Source organism: Pseudorca crassidens, chromosome 7, assembly GCF_039906515.1.
Source record: "Pseudorca crassidens isolate mPseCra1 chromosome 7, mPseCra1.hap1, whole genome shotgun sequence".
Lineage (NCBI taxonomy): Eukaryota > Metazoa > Chordata > Mammalia > Artiodactyla > Delphinidae > Pseudorca > Pseudorca crassidens.
Window position 1 is genome coordinate 8,096,883 of NC_090302.1, and position 18,179 is coordinate 8,115,061.

An 18,179-nucleotide genomic window follows, 5' to 3' on the forward strand; every position below is an offset into this window, starting at 1 on the left:
GAGAGGCCCGCGTACCACAAAAAGAAAAAACAAACAAAAAACAAAAAGCTGATTCTGATTCAGCAAGTCTGGTTTGGGAGGGAGGCCCCAGCTGCTGGTCCGAGGCCCATACTTTGAGGAGCTCAGAGAGAAGCTGCTCTGTGGAGGCGGGAGCCCAGGGAGGGCGTGGGAGGAGGGGGCATCTCTAGGGTCAGCGTGTGCTCAGCCCCTAGTGGTGGGCTGAGGGGGTGGCATGGCATTGGATCTGAGACAGCAGAAGCTGTCACACTCTTGAGGTCTCTGGGGACACTCCAAGCTTGTCCCAAGATGTTGGAACATTCTAACCATCCAGGGGACTGGTACGGTGCCTCTGTAACTTCAGGGTCTCAGACAGGGTGGGCTCCCAGATAGGGTGGTGTCCTCAGATGCCTCCCGTGTACTGAGCCCCTAAGTCTTGGCCTCGGGGCTCCTGAGGGCCTGGCCGGAGGCACTGAAGTGGGAGAGGAAGGAAGCGGAAGCAGGGAGCAGAGGAGGCCAAGGCTGTCGCCTCCCAGACGCGAGAGGGGCCTCGAGTAAACAGGAAGGCCTGGCGGCTCCACAGTGGGGGGGCTTTGGAGGGGGGGGTGCAGAGCCCTACTGGACATGCGCAGCAGGCGAGCACAGGGCTTCCTCTCTGGCAAGCAGACCCAGAGAGGTTGTGTGGCTTGCCCCAGGTCACACAGCGAGGCAGGGGCACAGGACTAGACCCTCGCCTGCCTCTCCTGCTTCTGCCCCCATCCTGGGGTTCTGGTGCAGGCTCTCCTGCCTCTGCTTCCCACTGTGGTTCATGGGGTGCTGGACAGTCTCTCCCCTTCTTGGGCCTCAGTTTCTCTTCCTATAAACTCAGAGTCCCTACAACTCAGAGGTTCTAGAATCCTGGCCCAGTGGAATCCTTCTGCCTCTTAGGTGGTCTTCACAGGTTCTCTAGACCTTGGGCATCGCTGGGTTTTATCAAGAACGTCAACATCACCCAGGAGGCGGCAGGTCCCAGGACCTTTCCTCGGGGAAAGAGAGGGAGCCTTTGAGGGATTTCCCTCTTCTAGAATAGAGTCTGGCAGGACCACTGACCCTGGTCACCTCCCTGTATCCTTGGGGAGTCATTTGCCCTCTTCAGAGACCCTGTCCCTGGGCTCAGAATGCCCCCAACACCCACACCCTGGAGACTCAGAATCACAACCTGTGAGATCCCAGGCTGTGTAGGCCAGTGGTTAAGTCCATTCATTCAGCCCTTTTGACATTCCAAACTTAGATTTCATGCTCTGTTAACAAACTTGGGGGACTTGCCTGGTGGTGCAGTGGTTAAGAATCCACCTGCCAATGCAGGGGACACGGGTTCAAGCCCTGGTCCAGGAAGATCCCACATGCCGCGGAGCAACAAACCCATGTGCCACAACTACTGAGCCTGCACTCTAGAGCCTGCGAGCCACAACTACTGAGCCTGCGTGCCACAGCTACTGAAGCCTGCACACCTAGAACCTGTGCTCTGCAACAAGAGAAGCCACCGCAACAAGAGAAGCCACCGCGATAAGAAGCCCGCGCACCACAATGAAGAGTAGCCCCCGCTCGCCACAACTAGAGAAAGCCTTCGTGCAGCAAGACCAAAAATATAAATAAATAAAATAAATAAATAAGGACAGACCTTGAGTTAGCGGTCTCCTGTTTGCCCTCCCGATGCACGCTCCGTCCCAATGGACACATCTACCTCCTCTCAGCCAAAAATAAATAAATACATTTAAAATAAATAAATAAATAAAGCTATTTGTCTGGATAAGGGCACCCAGAACAGTCCTTCTCAAACTTTAATGTGCACGTGAATGCCCTAAGGATACTGATGAAAGGCAGGCTCTGATTCAGCAGGTCTGGGGCAGGGCCTGAGAGAAGCTCCCAGGAGATACTAAGACTCCTGGCTGTCCAGTGGTTAAGACTCTGCACTTCCACTGCAGGGGGCGCGGGTTCGATCCCTGGTCAGGGAACTAAGATCCCACATGCCACATGGCGTGGCCAAAGAAAGAAAGAAAGAAAGAAGACGACACTTTGAGTAGCGAGCACCTAGGGCGTTCTATTCTATGGCCAAGACCCATGGGTGGGCAGTGAAATCAATAGGGCGCTAGTGATCAGTATTTGAAAGAAAATGGAACAGGGTGGATGTACCTCATAAGGGTATATATACCTATACATAGGTTCACAAAATGTTTGTTTTAATTATTTGAGCCTGAATCCCAGGGTTTGTGCTGGGACATGACGTCATGGTCACAAAGATTTGAGAAAACCTGACTTGGGAGTGAGGGTAAACAGAGAAGGGAAGAGATCCAGAGTCCAAGCATGGGAGGATGGGGAGGGACCAGTGAAGAGACAGATAAGGTGACCAGGGAGGTGGGAGGAAAACCAGGACGGAATGTTCTGGAAGCCAAGGGAGGAAAGACAGGCCCAGATTTGAATTATCCTCTGCTTCTCCTCAGTCCTGTTGTCCTGCACACCTGAGCCTCAGTTTCCTCCATTGTAAGATGGGGACATGACGGTCTCAGCCCGTTAAAGTGGCCGTGAGGTGGCACTTGGCACAGGGCAAGTGTGTGAGTGGTGCAGTGATTCTGACTGTTCGCCTGGGCTTTGAGCTCCCCCAGGCCAGCAGGCTGGCCTCCCGCTGCGCACAGGAAGAAACTGAGACCCAGAATATGTTAAAGTCTTGCCTGAAGCCACAAGGGCAGAGCCTGGATACCCTGTGGCTCCCAGACCAGTGCCCTCTTTCCCCTGTACCCACTTTTTCCCTTGCCCATGTGCGTCTGGCCCTGTTCTTTTCGACAGCCACTGGCTCCAGGCCAGTGCTGGAGACGGACTGCCGCCTCGTTGGGGGAATCCCTGGGGGCCGCCTAAAATTCCTCCAGTGGCCAGTGGCCAGGGTTCACGTGCTCCATCCCTTCCTGCAGCCCCGGCCTTCCCGGCCAGCCAGGGGGGAGGAAGGAGCGGAGCTCGTGTACCTGCCCACGGTGGGGCCCAGGCACAGACGTCTGGCTATTGGCCACGTCTCTTTGGCGTATGGATAGGCAGGCGGCACCTGAAAATGTCTGTATCAGTCAGAGCCCCAGCAGGAAACAGATGGCGCGCTCCAGTGGGGTAATTTGAGAAGAGTTTGATGAAGGGTCTGTTGACACAGGTGTGGGCAGGGTGGAGGGAAACCACAAGGGACAGTGCAGAAGCCCGGGGCTGGCAGCGGCCGTGGGCCATGACCATCCTTGGCCTGAAGGGCTTTGTGGAGAGGGCCAGGTCAAGGCTGTGGCCTTCAGTGCAGGGAGGCCACCAATTTGCAGTGACCCTGCAGGGAAGGTATCAGAGGGACAAATCCTCCACTTCCTTCCCCTCTCTGAACTGTGCAGGGCTGAGAGGAGGTAGATGTGTCCATTGGGATGGAGCGTGCATCCGGGGGGCAAACAGGAGACCGCTAACTCAAGGTCTGTCCCTGCCTGTAAGACAGTGTGACCGTGCAGCTTCCTGGGGACAGGCAGCCCAGTCCCGGCCTGGCATCTTCCACTGGGAAGCAGGAGCGAGGCTTATCTCTCTGTGCCTCAGTTTCCCTATGCCTCCATGGCCCCAGCCCCTGCCTTACCTTCCAGAGCACTTCATGATTTCAAGGGCCAAAGAGTCCTGGCTCTGTGCTGGGGACACAGCGGTGCAGAGGCATCAAAAGCCCCTGCCCTCGAGGGGCTTCTAGTCGAGTGGAGAGACCTACATAGCACGACTCACACAAGCGGGGGTGGGGGAGGCCCACGGTGCTGTGGGAGCTTCGGGGTGACCGCCTCTCCACCCCAGGGGGTCCCAATCTCTTCCTTCCTCCACCAGGTCTCTGGGGTCAGGGCTCCAGGCCCTCCTGTGCTGCCTGTAGATTTCTCTTTCCCTGGAAGTCTGCTGCATGTTCTTCTGTGTCCACCTGCAGCCTCTCCTGCTTTCAAGAGAAACCCGGTGGGTCTTGTTTACAAGGTGGGAGGGGTTGGGTTGTGCAGCACGAGGGTGGGAGGGAGGGAGGTTTGAGAAGGGCCTCCTATGGGGTCCATGTTACGGCCTCAGATATCCCAACGCCCATTCTGGACCACAGTCCCCCTCACCCAGTGACATCTGTCCTCTCCAGATTCAACTCAGATGGGATCAGCAGGGAAGGAGCTGAGCTTGGAGCCAGGCGGTCCTGGGGTCTCCAGCTGGGGGTCTCCCAAACCTCAGGAGGACTTGGGCTCCTCCTCTGTCAATGGTGTGACTTAGGGGTGGCTGTGAGGATTCAGAGCTGATAAGGTAAACGCCTAGGGCGGGGCGGAGGGAGAGTTCAGCCCCAGGGAACTGGATTAACTAACTGTCCCTGGGGCACAGACGCTGGTAGGGGCGCCTGGGAAACCTCACCCAACCTTCCCCTACTGAAGCCACCCTTTGCCTCGTGGCACCCACCTCCCCATCTCCGTGGCTGCAGGAAAAGACAGAGGAGCTGCTACTCTCGGGCTGCCGCTTTGGGGTGGCCCCGTCCTCCCTGTCACGGCCTTCCTGGCCTGCTGGGCCGAGATGGGTCTCCTGTGAGCCCACACTCATGCCTGGCCGGGAATTGGCCATGCAGCCAGCCGCAGGGCTGGGCAAGAGAACCTTCCCTCCGCACCAGCCCCGTTCCCCACCCAAGGAGCCACACCCGCCCTTCCCACCCAGGGGTCAGCTCCTGCAGACACAAACACACTCCCGCTCTGCCCTCTGCTCCCTTCAGAGGCAGCCAGGGCTCCCACCTTCTCCTCCTTCCCTGGGCTTCAATTTCTCCATCTGTGACCAAGACAGTATAAAGAGAAAAAGCCCTGGCTCCATCCCTGCTGCGGGTCCCGCCAGCACACACCAAGATTCGTCTTCTCAAAGCCCGCTCTGCCAGCACCTTCTGCTCCAGAACCCTTCATGACTCCCCATGGCCTTCAGGAGAAAGCCCTGGCATTCAAGGTCCCCTCCCAGAGCAGGGCCAGAGTCTGCCCCTCCAGGCTTCCCATCACCACCACACCCCTGCTTGTCCCATGGTGGTCAGGCTACTTCTTGCCTCTATGCCTTTGCTCAGGCTGGTCCCCAGCCCGACATGCCCTCCTCACCCTTCCTTCTCTCCCCACTCCCAACTTGCCGAGACCTCCACAGGCCAGGCCTAAATGCCACCTCCTCCAGGCAGCTCCAGCTTCCTCCTCTGAGCTTCCTTGGGCCTGACCCTAAAGTGCCACATGTGACCAGAACCATGGTAGGCATGTAGTTGGCTCTTACTGTTTGCAAAACAAACAAGGGACAGTTCTGGGATTGTCTCCCAGGCTCAGGGAGCATTGATGGGGGAGCGCTTCCTGAGTGCCAGGCCCAGGGCTCTGCGCAGCAGTGCCCCGACCCATGGAAACCTCACAACAGCCTGGTGAGGAAGGCATCATCATGCCCACTTTACAAACAGGATGACTGAGATCTCACAGCTCAGAGCAAGCACGGCAGGGTTTTGAACATCAGAAGCGCCATTAAAGGGACTTCCTTGGTGGCGCGGTGTTTAAGAATCCTCCTGCCAATGCAGGGGACATGGGTTCAAGCCCTGGTCTGGGAAGATCCCACATGCCGCGGAGCAACTAAGCCCGTGTGCCACAACTACTGAGCCTGAGCTCTAGAGCCCGCGAGCCACAACTACTGAGCCCATGTGCCACAACTACTGAAGCCCACATGCCTAGAGCCCGTGCTCCACAACAAGAGAAGCCACCACAATGAGAAGCCCCCTCACCGCAATAAAGACCCAACACAGCCAAAAAAAAAAAAAAAAGCCATTGAAGTGTGTCCCCCCCCTCCCCACACACACACGCTTTCATTTAGGGCTGTCATTTGTCCCTGAAGTATTTTCCAGCCACGGAGGGCACAGACAGAAAGTGGCCCTCTGCCCATCCCCTGTCCTCTCTGGGCCCTGAGACCTCAGCCCCAGCTGCCAGGCTGTGCCAATTTTGGAGTGTTCCTCCCTTATCCTGGGCCTCAGGTTCCCTGTTTACAAAACAAAGGAATGCCAGCCGGTGTCACACTTATGTAAGCCACCTTTGGTGCTCGATGAGACCTGTTCAAATTCCAGCTCCACCATCTTCTTGGGCCAATAATCTCATCTCTGCAGGCCTCTGTCTTCTCATCTGCAAAATGGGAACAGTGAGTACATGGAGCAGAGCTCCACATGAAGCGCCTTGGCCAGGCCTGGCCCCTGAAATTTCCCCTTGGTGGGCTGTTGGGGTGATTCTTTTCATCTGCCCCCTGGGGGCTGCCAGATGCACCCCACCAGCCAGCCCTGGACAGGGTGGGATGGGAGGTTGGGTGTGTGGGGAGAGGAGCCTGGAGCCTGGGTCCTCCCACCCCACTGCCTCCCCCGCGCCCCAGGGCCCCCCACCCAGCGACAAAGCCCGTGGTACTTCCTCTCCCCGCCTGGCAGGCCGCCTGGCCCGGCCCCTTGTCTAAGGAAGCGCATTTCCTGCCTCCCCGAGCCAGGCTGATGAGCCGGGAGCTCCACACTGCTGACGCTCAGACCCCAGCCTCCATCTGCATCCACAGGCCGTGACTGCTGCCGCCGTCCACAGGAGCCCCGCAGCCCCTCCCCGCTCAGTCCTTGGCCAGCGACCCCCGGCCTGGCCCCGCGCCCCCGTGCCCACTTCTCCTGACCCCTTGGCCGCCACCTCAGAAGGCTGGAGCAGGGACGCCGTCGCTCCAGCTGCCTGCTCCCCTTGGGTCCCCACGACAGCCCACGCCGGCCCCGGCGCTCGCCTGCAGCCCTGCCCCTGGACACCGGCTAAGGCCCAGCGCACAGATCCCCAGGTGGACAGCATGGACCGCGGCATGTTCCCCCAGGCCGTCGCCCTGCTGCTGGCTCTCTGCAGCCTCGGACCCACAAGTAGGTGTCCAGGGACCCGGGGTGGGGATACTCGGCCGCCAGGGCACAGACCAGGCCCCAAGTGTTCCGGGCCTCCTCCGTGTGTCCCGAGCTCACGTCCAGTGGAGCTGTCCTGGGACGTTTGGACAGCCCAAGACAGATGCCACGGGGTGACCAACCATCCCGGTTTGGCAGGGCAAAGATCTTTCAGCTCTAAAAATCTCAGGCAAACAGGGACGAGTTATTTACCTTAACTCTGGCTACCCTGGCTTCTGCCCTCCCAGCTACATCCAGTTTCTCCCCAAGAAGCCCAGGTCCCAGAGTGCTGTGCAGCCCCTGGAGACTCTCCTGCCCTCTCTGGGCCTTAAGTTTCCCATCTGAGGAACGTGTGGGATGGGAGGGGGTGTGCAGCCTCACAGTCAGATCGTGGGCTCTGGGTTCAAATCTCATGTCATTATTTCCTCGCAGTGTGATCTCGGCCTCTGAGCTGAGTGGGGACGGTAGGAGAACCCCCCTCGGGGCTGTTGGGAAAGCCGGTGGTAAGGCAATGCTTGTAGAGAGAGGCAGGCTGGTTGTTTCTGTGTTGTTGTTTAAGGATTAGTTTTAAATTCCTCTACCCTCACCTTCCCCGGGATCTGTGAATGGCTCCCAGAACCCTTCGGACGCGGTGCTCTCTCTGCTTCTACCCAGTTCTCTACTCCTCAAAAAGAGTACAAGATGCGGGCACAGGCCCGGACGAGGTGTTCTGCGGAGGCTCCTCAGCCTGGGGGCTTCTCCAGGTGGTCTTGGCCTCTGCTGTCTTCTGAAATGAGCAGATGGGGGGCAGTGACTCCCAGCCCCTCATCCCACTCACTGTGGGCCTCGCTGTGCCCTGCCCCTCACCCGCCTGAAGCCCCGGGACAGCCCTGTGGACACCCCTTCACCTCTGGCACATCCAGGACCTCCTTAAAGGATCGGGGGTGGGGGGTGAGCATGGGAACAGCAGCAGCGGTGGCCACCCCCTCCCCACCCTACCGTAACCCGCAGCATTTGAAAGTCCCTAACCCTTGATCTCTAAAGCTCTTACCACTGCCTCACTGATAGACAGGAATGAGTCTCAGATATTAAGTGACCCAGCAGGGATTCGCCCCAGGCCTGGGCCTCCCCTGAGCACTTGCTCCTGACCTCGGGTGATACGGCGACCCCTCTTGATACAGCTCCTAGTCACCCTGCAAGACTGCGGCCTTTATTGCCCCATTTTACAGGAGGAGAAGTGGAGGCTGTGACCCGCTAAGTTCACACACCTCAGACAGAAGCCCTACCTGAGCTCCACGATAGGCCCCCAGGCCACCCTGCCTTTCTCCCACCTCTCCCCACATTCTAGCTTGATAACACTCTCTTCCTCTAGGTCATCAGAGAAAGATCCTGGAAGCTCTTTAGGGCCTGGTTTTATAGGATCAAAGGCACTGGTGTGCTGGCGAATAAAGAACAGCGGAGTGGGGGGTGGGGTGGGGTAACTTGTCAATATCCAGGGTGTAAATGTTCCCACAGGGCTGATTTCAAGCTATCAACTCGGCAGACTCAGCGTTGGGGCGGATGCACAGTAATAAACCTTTATCTACTATTTCCACCACACAGATATTACAGACGTAGATAACCTCAAGAGCACAGATAATACAAAAGGGAATAAAATAATTAGGGAGTAATGAGTTTTGATATTTATTAACTTTTAAGTATATATAATTGATGTAATTGTAAGCTTATAAAATTTAATTTTTTATAATGGCTGTGTTTAAGAGCCAACTGGAAAAATGCCTGAAAATGTATCAACCTGCTTCTGAGAGCAGGTACTAGCACCCAGTGATCATGGGGCTCAAGGGCATCCCAAAGCATCCAGCCCAGCTCATCTTCAGTCTGGGAAACTGAGGACCATAGAGGGCAGATGGGGACCAGGGTCAGGGTGTGGGAGCCAGACCTCCACGCCAGGGGAGGAGGTGGGAGTGCTAGTGACCCAGGCATCCTCGTTAAAGCTGGAGGGGGTCAAAATGGCATGAAAACATGTCCCAGACAAGTCCAGCCTTCTGGGAACACAGCTTGGCAGACTCTTTCAAAACCATAACTTGTGTAACAGACTCATCTTCAGAAGTCAACCCCGTGGAGTTACTTGCCCAACTCTGTAAAGATGGGTGGTCCGTAGGTACCTGTAACAAAAACCGCACAACTGGAGACCACCCAGTGTCTGCCAGCCTGGGCCCTATGAAGTGGATGACCATGCAGTGGAACCCTACACAGCCGTTACCAAGAAAAAGCTAGCTCGGATCCACATTGCTGTGACATATGTCTAGGACACATGGTCAGGTGTGCAAACATCAATGACTCCATTTCTGTAAGAATAAAATAGTAATAATATACAATATGCACAAAGAAAATCCCCACGTCACTGTTCTTTAGCCCTGGGTTCCTCTAGAGGATTTTCATTTTCTAAGACACACATTTTTGTCTTGTTGGAATTTTTTTTTAATTGAAGTATAGTTGATTTACATGAACTTTTTAAATATGTAGAGATTTTTAAAAAGCAATTTAACCATATATTCGCTTTAGTCCACTCCTCAAAGGAAACAGATAAGAGGGGGAAAAATGACCTCCCGGCTCCTTTATTAGTATGGGTACAGTTAGCATGCTGGTGGATTGCTTACTAGTTTTTGTCTAGCTTTTTAAGGTAATTTTAATGCAGGTGGATCAAATATTGAAATCATGCGTACCCTTTTAGGTCCCAGAAGTTTTCTGTGTTGTCACGTGGACTCCATAACCATCCCACTGTGGTTCTAGAATAGTCTCTCCCTCAAACGTGCCATCTCATCGTTTGCCTAATGAATTCTTTATTGTTGAATACTTAGGTGGCTTCCCCTTCGGGGCCAGTTATAAATACCACTTCCATGCACGTTTTTGGTACATGCATCTTTTCCTGTATTTTGGAGTATTTCACTTGGATAGAGTCCCAGAAGTGGAGGTGCAGGGGTTCATGGCCCATGTTGGGTGGTTGGGATCAAAGAGTGTCTCCTAAGTGTGGATGAGCGTTCGCTGGAGGATGGGGTAGAGGTGAGACTTGAAGTCCCCCGTACTGCTGGCCACATGTGTGAGGGTCTGGGACTCCCTGGAAAGGGGGGCAGGACATGTCCTGCTAGGGATGCAGGACACAGCCCACAAATATCCTTCTCTTAGAGCCTGCACTGGGGCAGCTTCCCATTTGCCCGGAGGAAAGGGAGGTTGAAGCAGGAGCCGTGTGAACCAGGAGACAGTGGGTCCCTGGGGACAGTGGGGGCACGACCATTAAGGTTCTCACTTCAGCCAGACAGATGGTGACACTAAGACCCAGAGGGAGAGAAAGAATTGATGTCTCTCTCATGCGCACAGATGGGTCAGTGATGGGCCCTCTGAGGACAGGCCTGGTCTATTTATTTGCTTGAGGACCTGACGAGGGATCTGGGCAAGAGGGAGGGACCTCCTCTTCTGTGTCCCCAGTGCATCAGGCAGCCCTTTGTCTTTATACCCAGGTTACAGACGAAGAAATCAAGTCTCGGGACAAGTGACAGGTCCAGGCTTCTTTTCTCTGCATCTTTGGTGGCCTGGGTGGGTGTGGAAGGCTTGGAGCATTGATTGCCCTGGCTGTGGAGCAACCTCCCGCTTCTAGCTCCAGCTTTGGGGCCTCAGCCCTGGAGGCTGAAGAGGACCCTCGTCCAAGGCTGAGCTGACTTCAATACCTGTGACGGGGTGGGGGTGAATGCCAGACACTCCTCTAGGCTTGTTTTGTGCACCGTCAGACTTAACCTTCCCAACAGCCCGATGAAGCTGACACTCCTGTTACCCCCATTTTAAAGCTGAGGAGACTGGGGCACTGGCAGGTGCAGGAATTTGCCTGAGTAACACAGCTCAGAAATGAGCAGCTGGGGCTCGGACCCTGGACCTAACCACACACGATAGTGCCTTAGGGAAGACGATGAGGTTCTCTCTGTTGCCAACTCCTCTCACCCCACGCATTAGGTTTCTTTCCTACACCGGCAGTGGCCCTCCCACCTAGAGCACAACTGGATGGGTTCTTTTTTTATTTAAGATTTTTTTGATGTGGACCATTTTTAAAGTCTTTATTGAATTTGTTACAATATTGCTTCTGTTTTACGTTTTGGTTTTTTGGCCACGAGGCATGTGGGATCTTAGCTCCCCGACCAGGGATCAAACCCACACCACCTGCATTGGAAGGCGAAGTCTTAACCGCTGGACCACCAGGGAGGTCCCTGGATGGGTTCTGGTGAGAAGCTTTTCACAACAGGGTTTTAAAGGATGAATAGGAATTGAAGAGAAGTCGTCAAATAAAGGAAGACTATTAGTCTGGGAAAGGGCATGGCAAGGGCAAGGAACAAGGTGTGTTTGAAGGAAAAGTTCACTTCTCCCCACTGCTGGACGTAAATAACCGTGACGGCGGTTGCCAGTTCCTCACACATCAGGATCCTCCTTGGAGGAGGATTGACACTATCAGGGACAGGGAGAGCGGGAGGGGCTTGGTGGGTCCCACGCGGGGGGTCAGCAGCAGGTTGTGTCAGCCCTTGAGTCTACTTGAGCCCAATTTCCCAATATTCTCACCAATTCGTTGAGGAAGGTATTTTGATGATCACCATCCCCATTCTACAGATAATAGCACTGAGGCATGGAAAGGAAGCTGGCAAGTAGCAGAATCAGGATCTGAACCTTCAGCGTCTCTCAGATCCCTGCACTTTTTAACTCCACTCCAGGTTGTGGAGTATGGCCTTAGCCCGCAGACATGGGGCAGCCGGAGACAGACTAGGGAAAGGAGTGTTGAGGCCTCACTGGTGGCCAGGCCTAGGGGCAGTGGTTGGACTGGACACAGGGAAATCTCTGAGGCCACGATTGGCCCCTGAAAGGAGCAAAGGGTGGCTGGGTAACTGAAGAACAGGGAATGCAGAAAAGATCCTTGTCAAAGAGGATTGGCCCGGGTTTCATGAAATAATCACAGCTTCCGTGTCCAGAACACTTACTGGGTACCAGGCTCTGTACATGGGTTACCTCATGCAGCTGATATATAGCCTGCAAAGTGGGTGCTGGGCGCTAAAGCTGGATTGTCTGGGTTCCAATACGGGCCCTTCCACTTAACAGCTGCGTGCCCTCAGGCAAATTCTTGCACCTCCCTAATCTTCAGTTTCCCCTTGTGTCAAACGGTATGAGCATTAAATGAATGAACCCACAGAAAGCCACAAAACAGTACCTGGCCCCCAGTAAGCGTGATGGAAGCTGTTTTGCAAATGGGGAAACTGAGGCTCAGAGCAGTTAGGCTTTTGCTCATGGTGACCAACTTTTTTTTTTTTTTTTAAATTACTTATTTATTTTTGGCTGCATTGGGTCTTCGTTGCCGCGCGCGGGCTTTTTCCTAGTTGCGGTGAGCGGGGGCTACTCTTCGTTTCGGTGTGCGGGCTTCTCATTGCGTGGCTTCTCTTTGTTGCAGAGCATGGGCTCTAGGCACGTGGGCTTCAGTAGTTGTGGCTCACGGGCTCTAGAGCGCAGGCTCAGCAGTTGTGGCGCACGGGCTTAGCTGCTCCGCAGCATGTGGTATCTTCCGGGACCAGGGCTCAAACCCGTGTCCCCTGCATTGGCAGGCGGATTCTTCACCACTGTGCCACCAGGGAAGCCCCAAGGTGACCAGCTTTTTTAAGAGGCAGAGATGGGATTTCACTCAGACCATCCAGCTCCAGAGCTGGCTTTGCTTGACCATCATCCTCTCAGCCGCCCAAGGCGCTGGGGGTGGCCATTTGGAAAGCCCCCAAGGTGACTCTGTGCTTGTGGGTGGGGGAGGCTAGGGAGGCAACAGAGGTGGAGAGGTGGCCCCCCAGCTGGTAAGTCTCTCACTCACCCGGTCACCCAGGGCCCCAGCGGCGCCTCCTCCAGCCCAGGTCCCGGGAGCCCCAGAGTTTCCCGTGGTGCCAGGGGATTGTTTTCAGCTCTGTCTGGGCCCGCCTCTGGCTCCGGGAGACAGGCCCTGGGCGTCACACTCCCTCCTGTCTCCCCATTCTCGTCTGCAGAGTGGGGGCGGCCAGGACTCGAAAAGGCCCCAAAATAAATGGACCTCTTATCTGATCTCCCAGCCTGGCCTGTTATCTGATCATTACATAATGGCTAGGCCTGTGGCCTCTCCCGCTGGCTGACACGCTGACGGCATGGAGGAGGTGGCCCCAGGCGGCCCCAGCAATCCGGAGGAACTGGGGTTCCTGGAAGTCTGGGGAGGGGGCAGGGTAAGTGCGAAGGGAAGGAGGAAAGCGCTACACTAATCTGCAAGCCAGACCCTGGGTCTCTGTGGGGAGAGGTAGGGCCGAGCCCGGCCATCTCCTGTCTCCGGGCCTCGGTCTCCCCATCTGTACAGGAGGACTAAGAAGCAGCCAGGAAGTCTGTCTTCACTATCAGGGACAGGGAGAGCGGGAGGGGCTTGGTGGGTCCCACGCGGGGGGTCAGCAGCAGGTTGTGTCAGCCCTTGAGTCTACTTGAGCCTGAGACATCAGTGACCTCCCTCACAGAGGCCCCCCACCTGCAGGCCACCCTGTTCCACCACATCACCACCCACCTAGGACAGTCAGTTCTTCTCCCGTGGCTGAAGTCAATCAAAGAATTGTGATAAAAAGAGCTGCCACACACCCTATCTCACCTCTGTGCATTGTGTGGGTTCTATTCTTACTGTCCACTTACTGACGAGGAAACCAAAGCCCAAAGTGAAATCGTTCGCCAAAGCAGCATCAGTGCTGGGCCTGAGATTCAAACCCAGGTCGGCCTGGCTCCAGGAACCTTGCTTTTAATGAAAATGCAGGCACTCTGGAGTCCCTGGCACATAGGACAGGGCCAGGGTGAGGATTTATAAGCCAAATGTCCTTGTCCTGGACTTATCCTTCCCAAGGTGTTGCCGGTGGGTGGCCGTCTGCCGTCCTTCTCTGACCCCTGGGGGTCCTGAGCCAACCAGGCGGTGGAAGGAGGCCGGGTTAGGCCAAAGACAGCCCAATAGCCCGGGATTCAGAAGAAGCCTCCCTCCCCCCTCCTCTGAGCTGGCGTCGGCTGGACGTGCGGCCAGGCCCTCCGCACCCATCTTTGATCTCCAAGAAAACAGGAAGTGAGCGCGACAAGATGGAGACACAAACTTCCAAACAGTCTCCCCTTCTCTGTCCTCCTTCCCTCCTCCAGAGCCCCCCCTTCCCTGGCACATTCCTCAGGACGAGGTGTAGGGGCCTCATTTCCTCTTCCTCCTCTGCTGGGTCAGGGTGAAATTCCATTCCCTTCCCTCAGGACCTGCGCTTCCGGGCAGCGGGCTCTGCAGCTTACTCCGGCAGCTGCCCTCTGAACCTGGGCTCACTCTGTCCGTCGGGGCCAGGAGACTCTCAACCCTCCTTGGCCCGTTCCTCCCGGTCTCCTTGAGGCATAAGAGGGGAATTTTTGTCTCCTGATCCTTTGGAGGGGACCAGCCCAGAGGCTTGGCTGTGTGCACAGGTGGGTCCTGCCACACAGTTAGGGTTGCCAGATGTAGCAAATGAAAATTTAGGATGCCCAGTTTAAGTTTTAATTTCGGATAAACCATGAAAAACTTTTTCGTATAAGTATATCCCACGCAATGTGTGGGATATACTTGTTCTTTAAAATATTCATTTTTTTATTTATTCAGATTTAACTGGGTGTCTTGCATTTTATCCGTCAACCCTACACCTACTAGCACTGTGACCTCAGGCAAGAGACTTTGCATTTCTGAGGTTCAGTTTCTTCATCTGTGGAATGGGTATAATGATATCCACCTTGCAGGGTAGCTCTGAAGATGCAATAAAGCCCTTCACCAGTGCCAAGCACCCAGTAGGCATTTGGAAAGTGGGAGCAATTGTCACCACGTTGCTCTTAACTGGCCCACTCTCTGGCTGTGCTTTCCCACCAGGTCTTGCAGAAACAGTCTATTGCGACCTACAGCCTGTGGACCCACAGGTGACATACATCACCAGCCAGGTTTCTGAGGGCTGCGTGGCTCAGAGCCCCAATGCTACCCTGGAAGTCCACATCCTCTTCTTGGAGTTCCTAAAGGTGAGTGCCTGATGGCAGGGTCAGGTGGGGACCCAGCAGATGGCCCAGGGCCCATGAGATGAGGGGAACTTTTCCTTGTGGCTGTCCCTGGGACAGTGGGCTGAGTCCTCACCAGGGCCCCTGTCAGGAGTGTGACATCGGCATCTCATCTCACAGGGCCTGTAAGGGGTGGCATTTCTGGGGCAATCTTCTGGATGCCCGCACAAGACCCTGGTGGAAAGGGCTGTGTTTGGCCGGCAGTGGAGTGGAGAAGAGCCAGGCGAGCTGTCATTCATGTACCTCCAGTGATGGGGAGCTCACTGTTTCTCAGTGACACGGCTCTGCTCTAGGCAGCTTTGACCTTGAGACAGTGCTTCCCTCGAGCGCAAATCTACCTCCCTGGAATGTCACTCATTGAAGATCTTGTGACCCGGCCAGGCAGCCCCCCAGAGACTGGAAGCCGGTGATGTCACCTCAGAGACCATTCTCCCCACACCAAGAAGGTCCACCTTGAGTTTGTCTAAGTCCCTCTTGATAATAATAACACGTTTATTGAGCACTTACTATGTGCTAGGTACTGTGCTAGGCCTGCTAAGTACCAGGAACAGAGTTAAGCACCTTTCGTGTATTAAACCTCCTGAGGGCCCATCTGTCAGGGTCTGTTTCCCCACTTTTCGGAGGAGAGACCTGTGGCAGGCTGAGAGAGGTGAAGCGACATGCCCGAGGCCAGAGTTCGCTAGATCCCCAAGACTCCAAGCTAGGCCGTCACCTGGGTCTCCAGTGGATCTCAGTGTTCAGCCGGCGCCTGGCCTGCCCGGGGTTGGCAGCCACACCTGGCCAACGCGGCCTCAGGTCCTGATAGCGATTTAGTGGTGTCAGCTCGGGGTGAACTTGTGGCCCCCAAAACTGTTAGGTTGCCCTGCATTTGTGCAGTGATAAGACAGTGCCAAGACCACCAATATCGGGGGGCCTGCTCCCCACCACCCTGCCTGCCACCAGGACTGTGGGTCTCGATAATCCCCAAGTCGAAGATAGCGCCAAACACACGTTGTGTGGTTTCCATAGCCATTGTAATTTTTTTCAAGTTTGCTCATGATATGGAAAATGAGATTGCCCTCTGTAAGTTCATTACGTGTGTTCGGATGTTCAGGTCTCTGTGCCTCGCCTGGGTGGCACTGGGACCCCCCCCAGCCCCAATCACTCAACAGTGAGCCAGTGTCAGAGAAGGCTCCTGGCCAAGCACCCAGGTCTATTGGAGACAGATATGTAGACAGACAGCCAGCACCCAGATGACTGGTGCTTTCTCGGGGGGCGCAGGGCAGGGGTAGGCCAGCTGCTATGGGATTAGGCCGGGCTTCATGGAGGAAGCAGGAACAGTAAGAACGGCCAGAGTCCACGGAATGAAGGAGGCCGTGGGGAAGAGCAGAGGGTAGAGTGAACGTACAGGCAGGAAAGTGGGACTCAGCTGAGGCTGGCATGTGATTCACTGCATCGGAGCTTACAGTTCACCTCGGGGCAGGGCTGGGGAGATGGACAAGGCCCCGTTGCCATAGGAAGGGGTTCGGTCTTTATCCTGTGGGCAGTGACAGTCATTGGAGGGTTTTTAGGGGCATGACAGGGTGCTGCTGTAATATGTCATCCTAGAGAGCTCATGACAACAGAATCTCCCTGTCACACTCTGCCTCTTCCAGAGAACTCAGTCCATATAGTGTCCAGCTTTTAACTCAAGGAGTCAGGCTGCAGGCTCCAGGACGGCTGGACCTGTTTGTTTGAGGGGGTGATGGAGAGAGCCAGGGTTCGGGAGATGGGGGTTCCAGTCCTGGAGCACCTCGTATAGTGCCTGGCATGCAGAAGGGACTCCTCCCCACGCTCCAATAGACACACACTTCTTGGGCTAAGGGACTCACTGAAGAATCATGGAGTAGCAGAAGCTGGCCCAGGGCCTGGAGTATACCAATGACTCTTTGTTGAATGTATGAATGAATGAATGCACTGCCATGTGACCTTGAGGCCGGTGTTAAGAGCATGGGCTCTGGAGCCAGACAGTCTTTGAATCGAACCTTACCCCCCACCACTTACAGGGGCTCGATCTTGGGCCACCTCTCCAAGCCTTGGTTTTCCCTGGGAAACATGGAGGTGATAATCGTACCTAGCTCACAGGGGACTGTGAGAATCCAGCGGGGTAGCACAGGCAAAATCCTGCGCTCGGGCCTGTCCAGAGCCACTCTCGATGTTCAGCAGCTCTGCCTGTTGTTATCATAACGTCTCCTCTGTGGGCTCCGCGTCTCCCCTGTCAATACCCTCATTCGGCTGAGCACGCTACAGTGTGCAGCACATCTTCACGTCAGTCAACTCATTTGATCCTCATAGGTTGTTGCTACGAGGCGGCTGAAACAGGGACAGTGAATCCATCTGCAAAGGGGGAAGCTGAGGTCTAGCCTGACGGAGCTGGGTGCTCCTGGCTTCTTGCCCCAAGGGTCGAGCCCATGATCCCACCAGATCTACTACCGTGACAGCGAAAGACCCGTGGCTTCCCTGGGAGACATCTTCCTCCCCAGGCGGCCCCCAAGAAGGGGGTCTACAGCTCAACAGTCCCCCTCAACCAGTCCTCACCAGGTGCCTGCTCTGTGCCCAGCCTATGTTGGGCATTGATGGTACAGAGAGAAAGCAGATCTGGCCCTTGCCCTTGAGCCACTCACAGGGGAGGCAGAGGTGGGCACTGGCATCCCTGGCACCAAGTGATGGACTCGGCACCTGGGGAAGGGGATGCAGGGGCCTGCCGGCCCCCGGAGGATGATCACTGGTGTGGAGGGAAGGAGGCATTAGGGGAACGACTCCCAGTGTCTAGCCAGACCGAGAGGGGAGTCAAGGGCATTCCAGGCAGAAGTCGCTGTGTGCGCAAAGGCCTAGAGGCAAGAAACACGAGCGGGCAGCGGTGGCGTGGGTGGCGACCGTCTCAGCAACGGGCCCAATCCCTCCCAACCTATGGCTGCTGCCTTCCAACCCTGGCACAGAGAAACAGCTTTCCCCTGCACCCCCGCGCGGCCTCTGAGGCCTTAGATTTCCTGTGGGTGGGCGGCAGATGAGTTGTGGCGGCCAAGGGCCTCGGGGAAGAGAGGTTCGGAGGGGGGGGTGTGTGTGTTGGGAGGGTTTGCAGACAGACGAGGGGGCCGCTGGGCAGGGGCTCTATCTTGCTGGGTCCCCGAAGGGCAAGCTGGAGCCT

At 55.7% G+C, this 18,179-nt stretch overlaps 1 protein-coding gene across 1 annotated transcript in view; it reads left to right on the forward strand.

The window, feature by feature from the left end:
• Positions 1 to 6,484: 6,484 nt before the first annotated feature.
• Positions 6,485 to 18,179, forward strand: part of ENG (endoglin) — a 29,837-nt gene continuing 18,142 nt past the window's right edge. The window contains exons 1-2 of the mRNA XM_067743219.1: positions 6,485 to 6,907; positions 14,835 to 14,977. Coding sequence (XP_067599320.1) covers positions 6,841 to 6,907; positions 14,835 to 14,977 — 210 coding nt within the window. The 5' untranslated portion in view covers positions 6,485 to 6,840. The remainder of the gene's footprint in view (positions 6,908 to 14,834; positions 14,978 to 18,179) is intronic.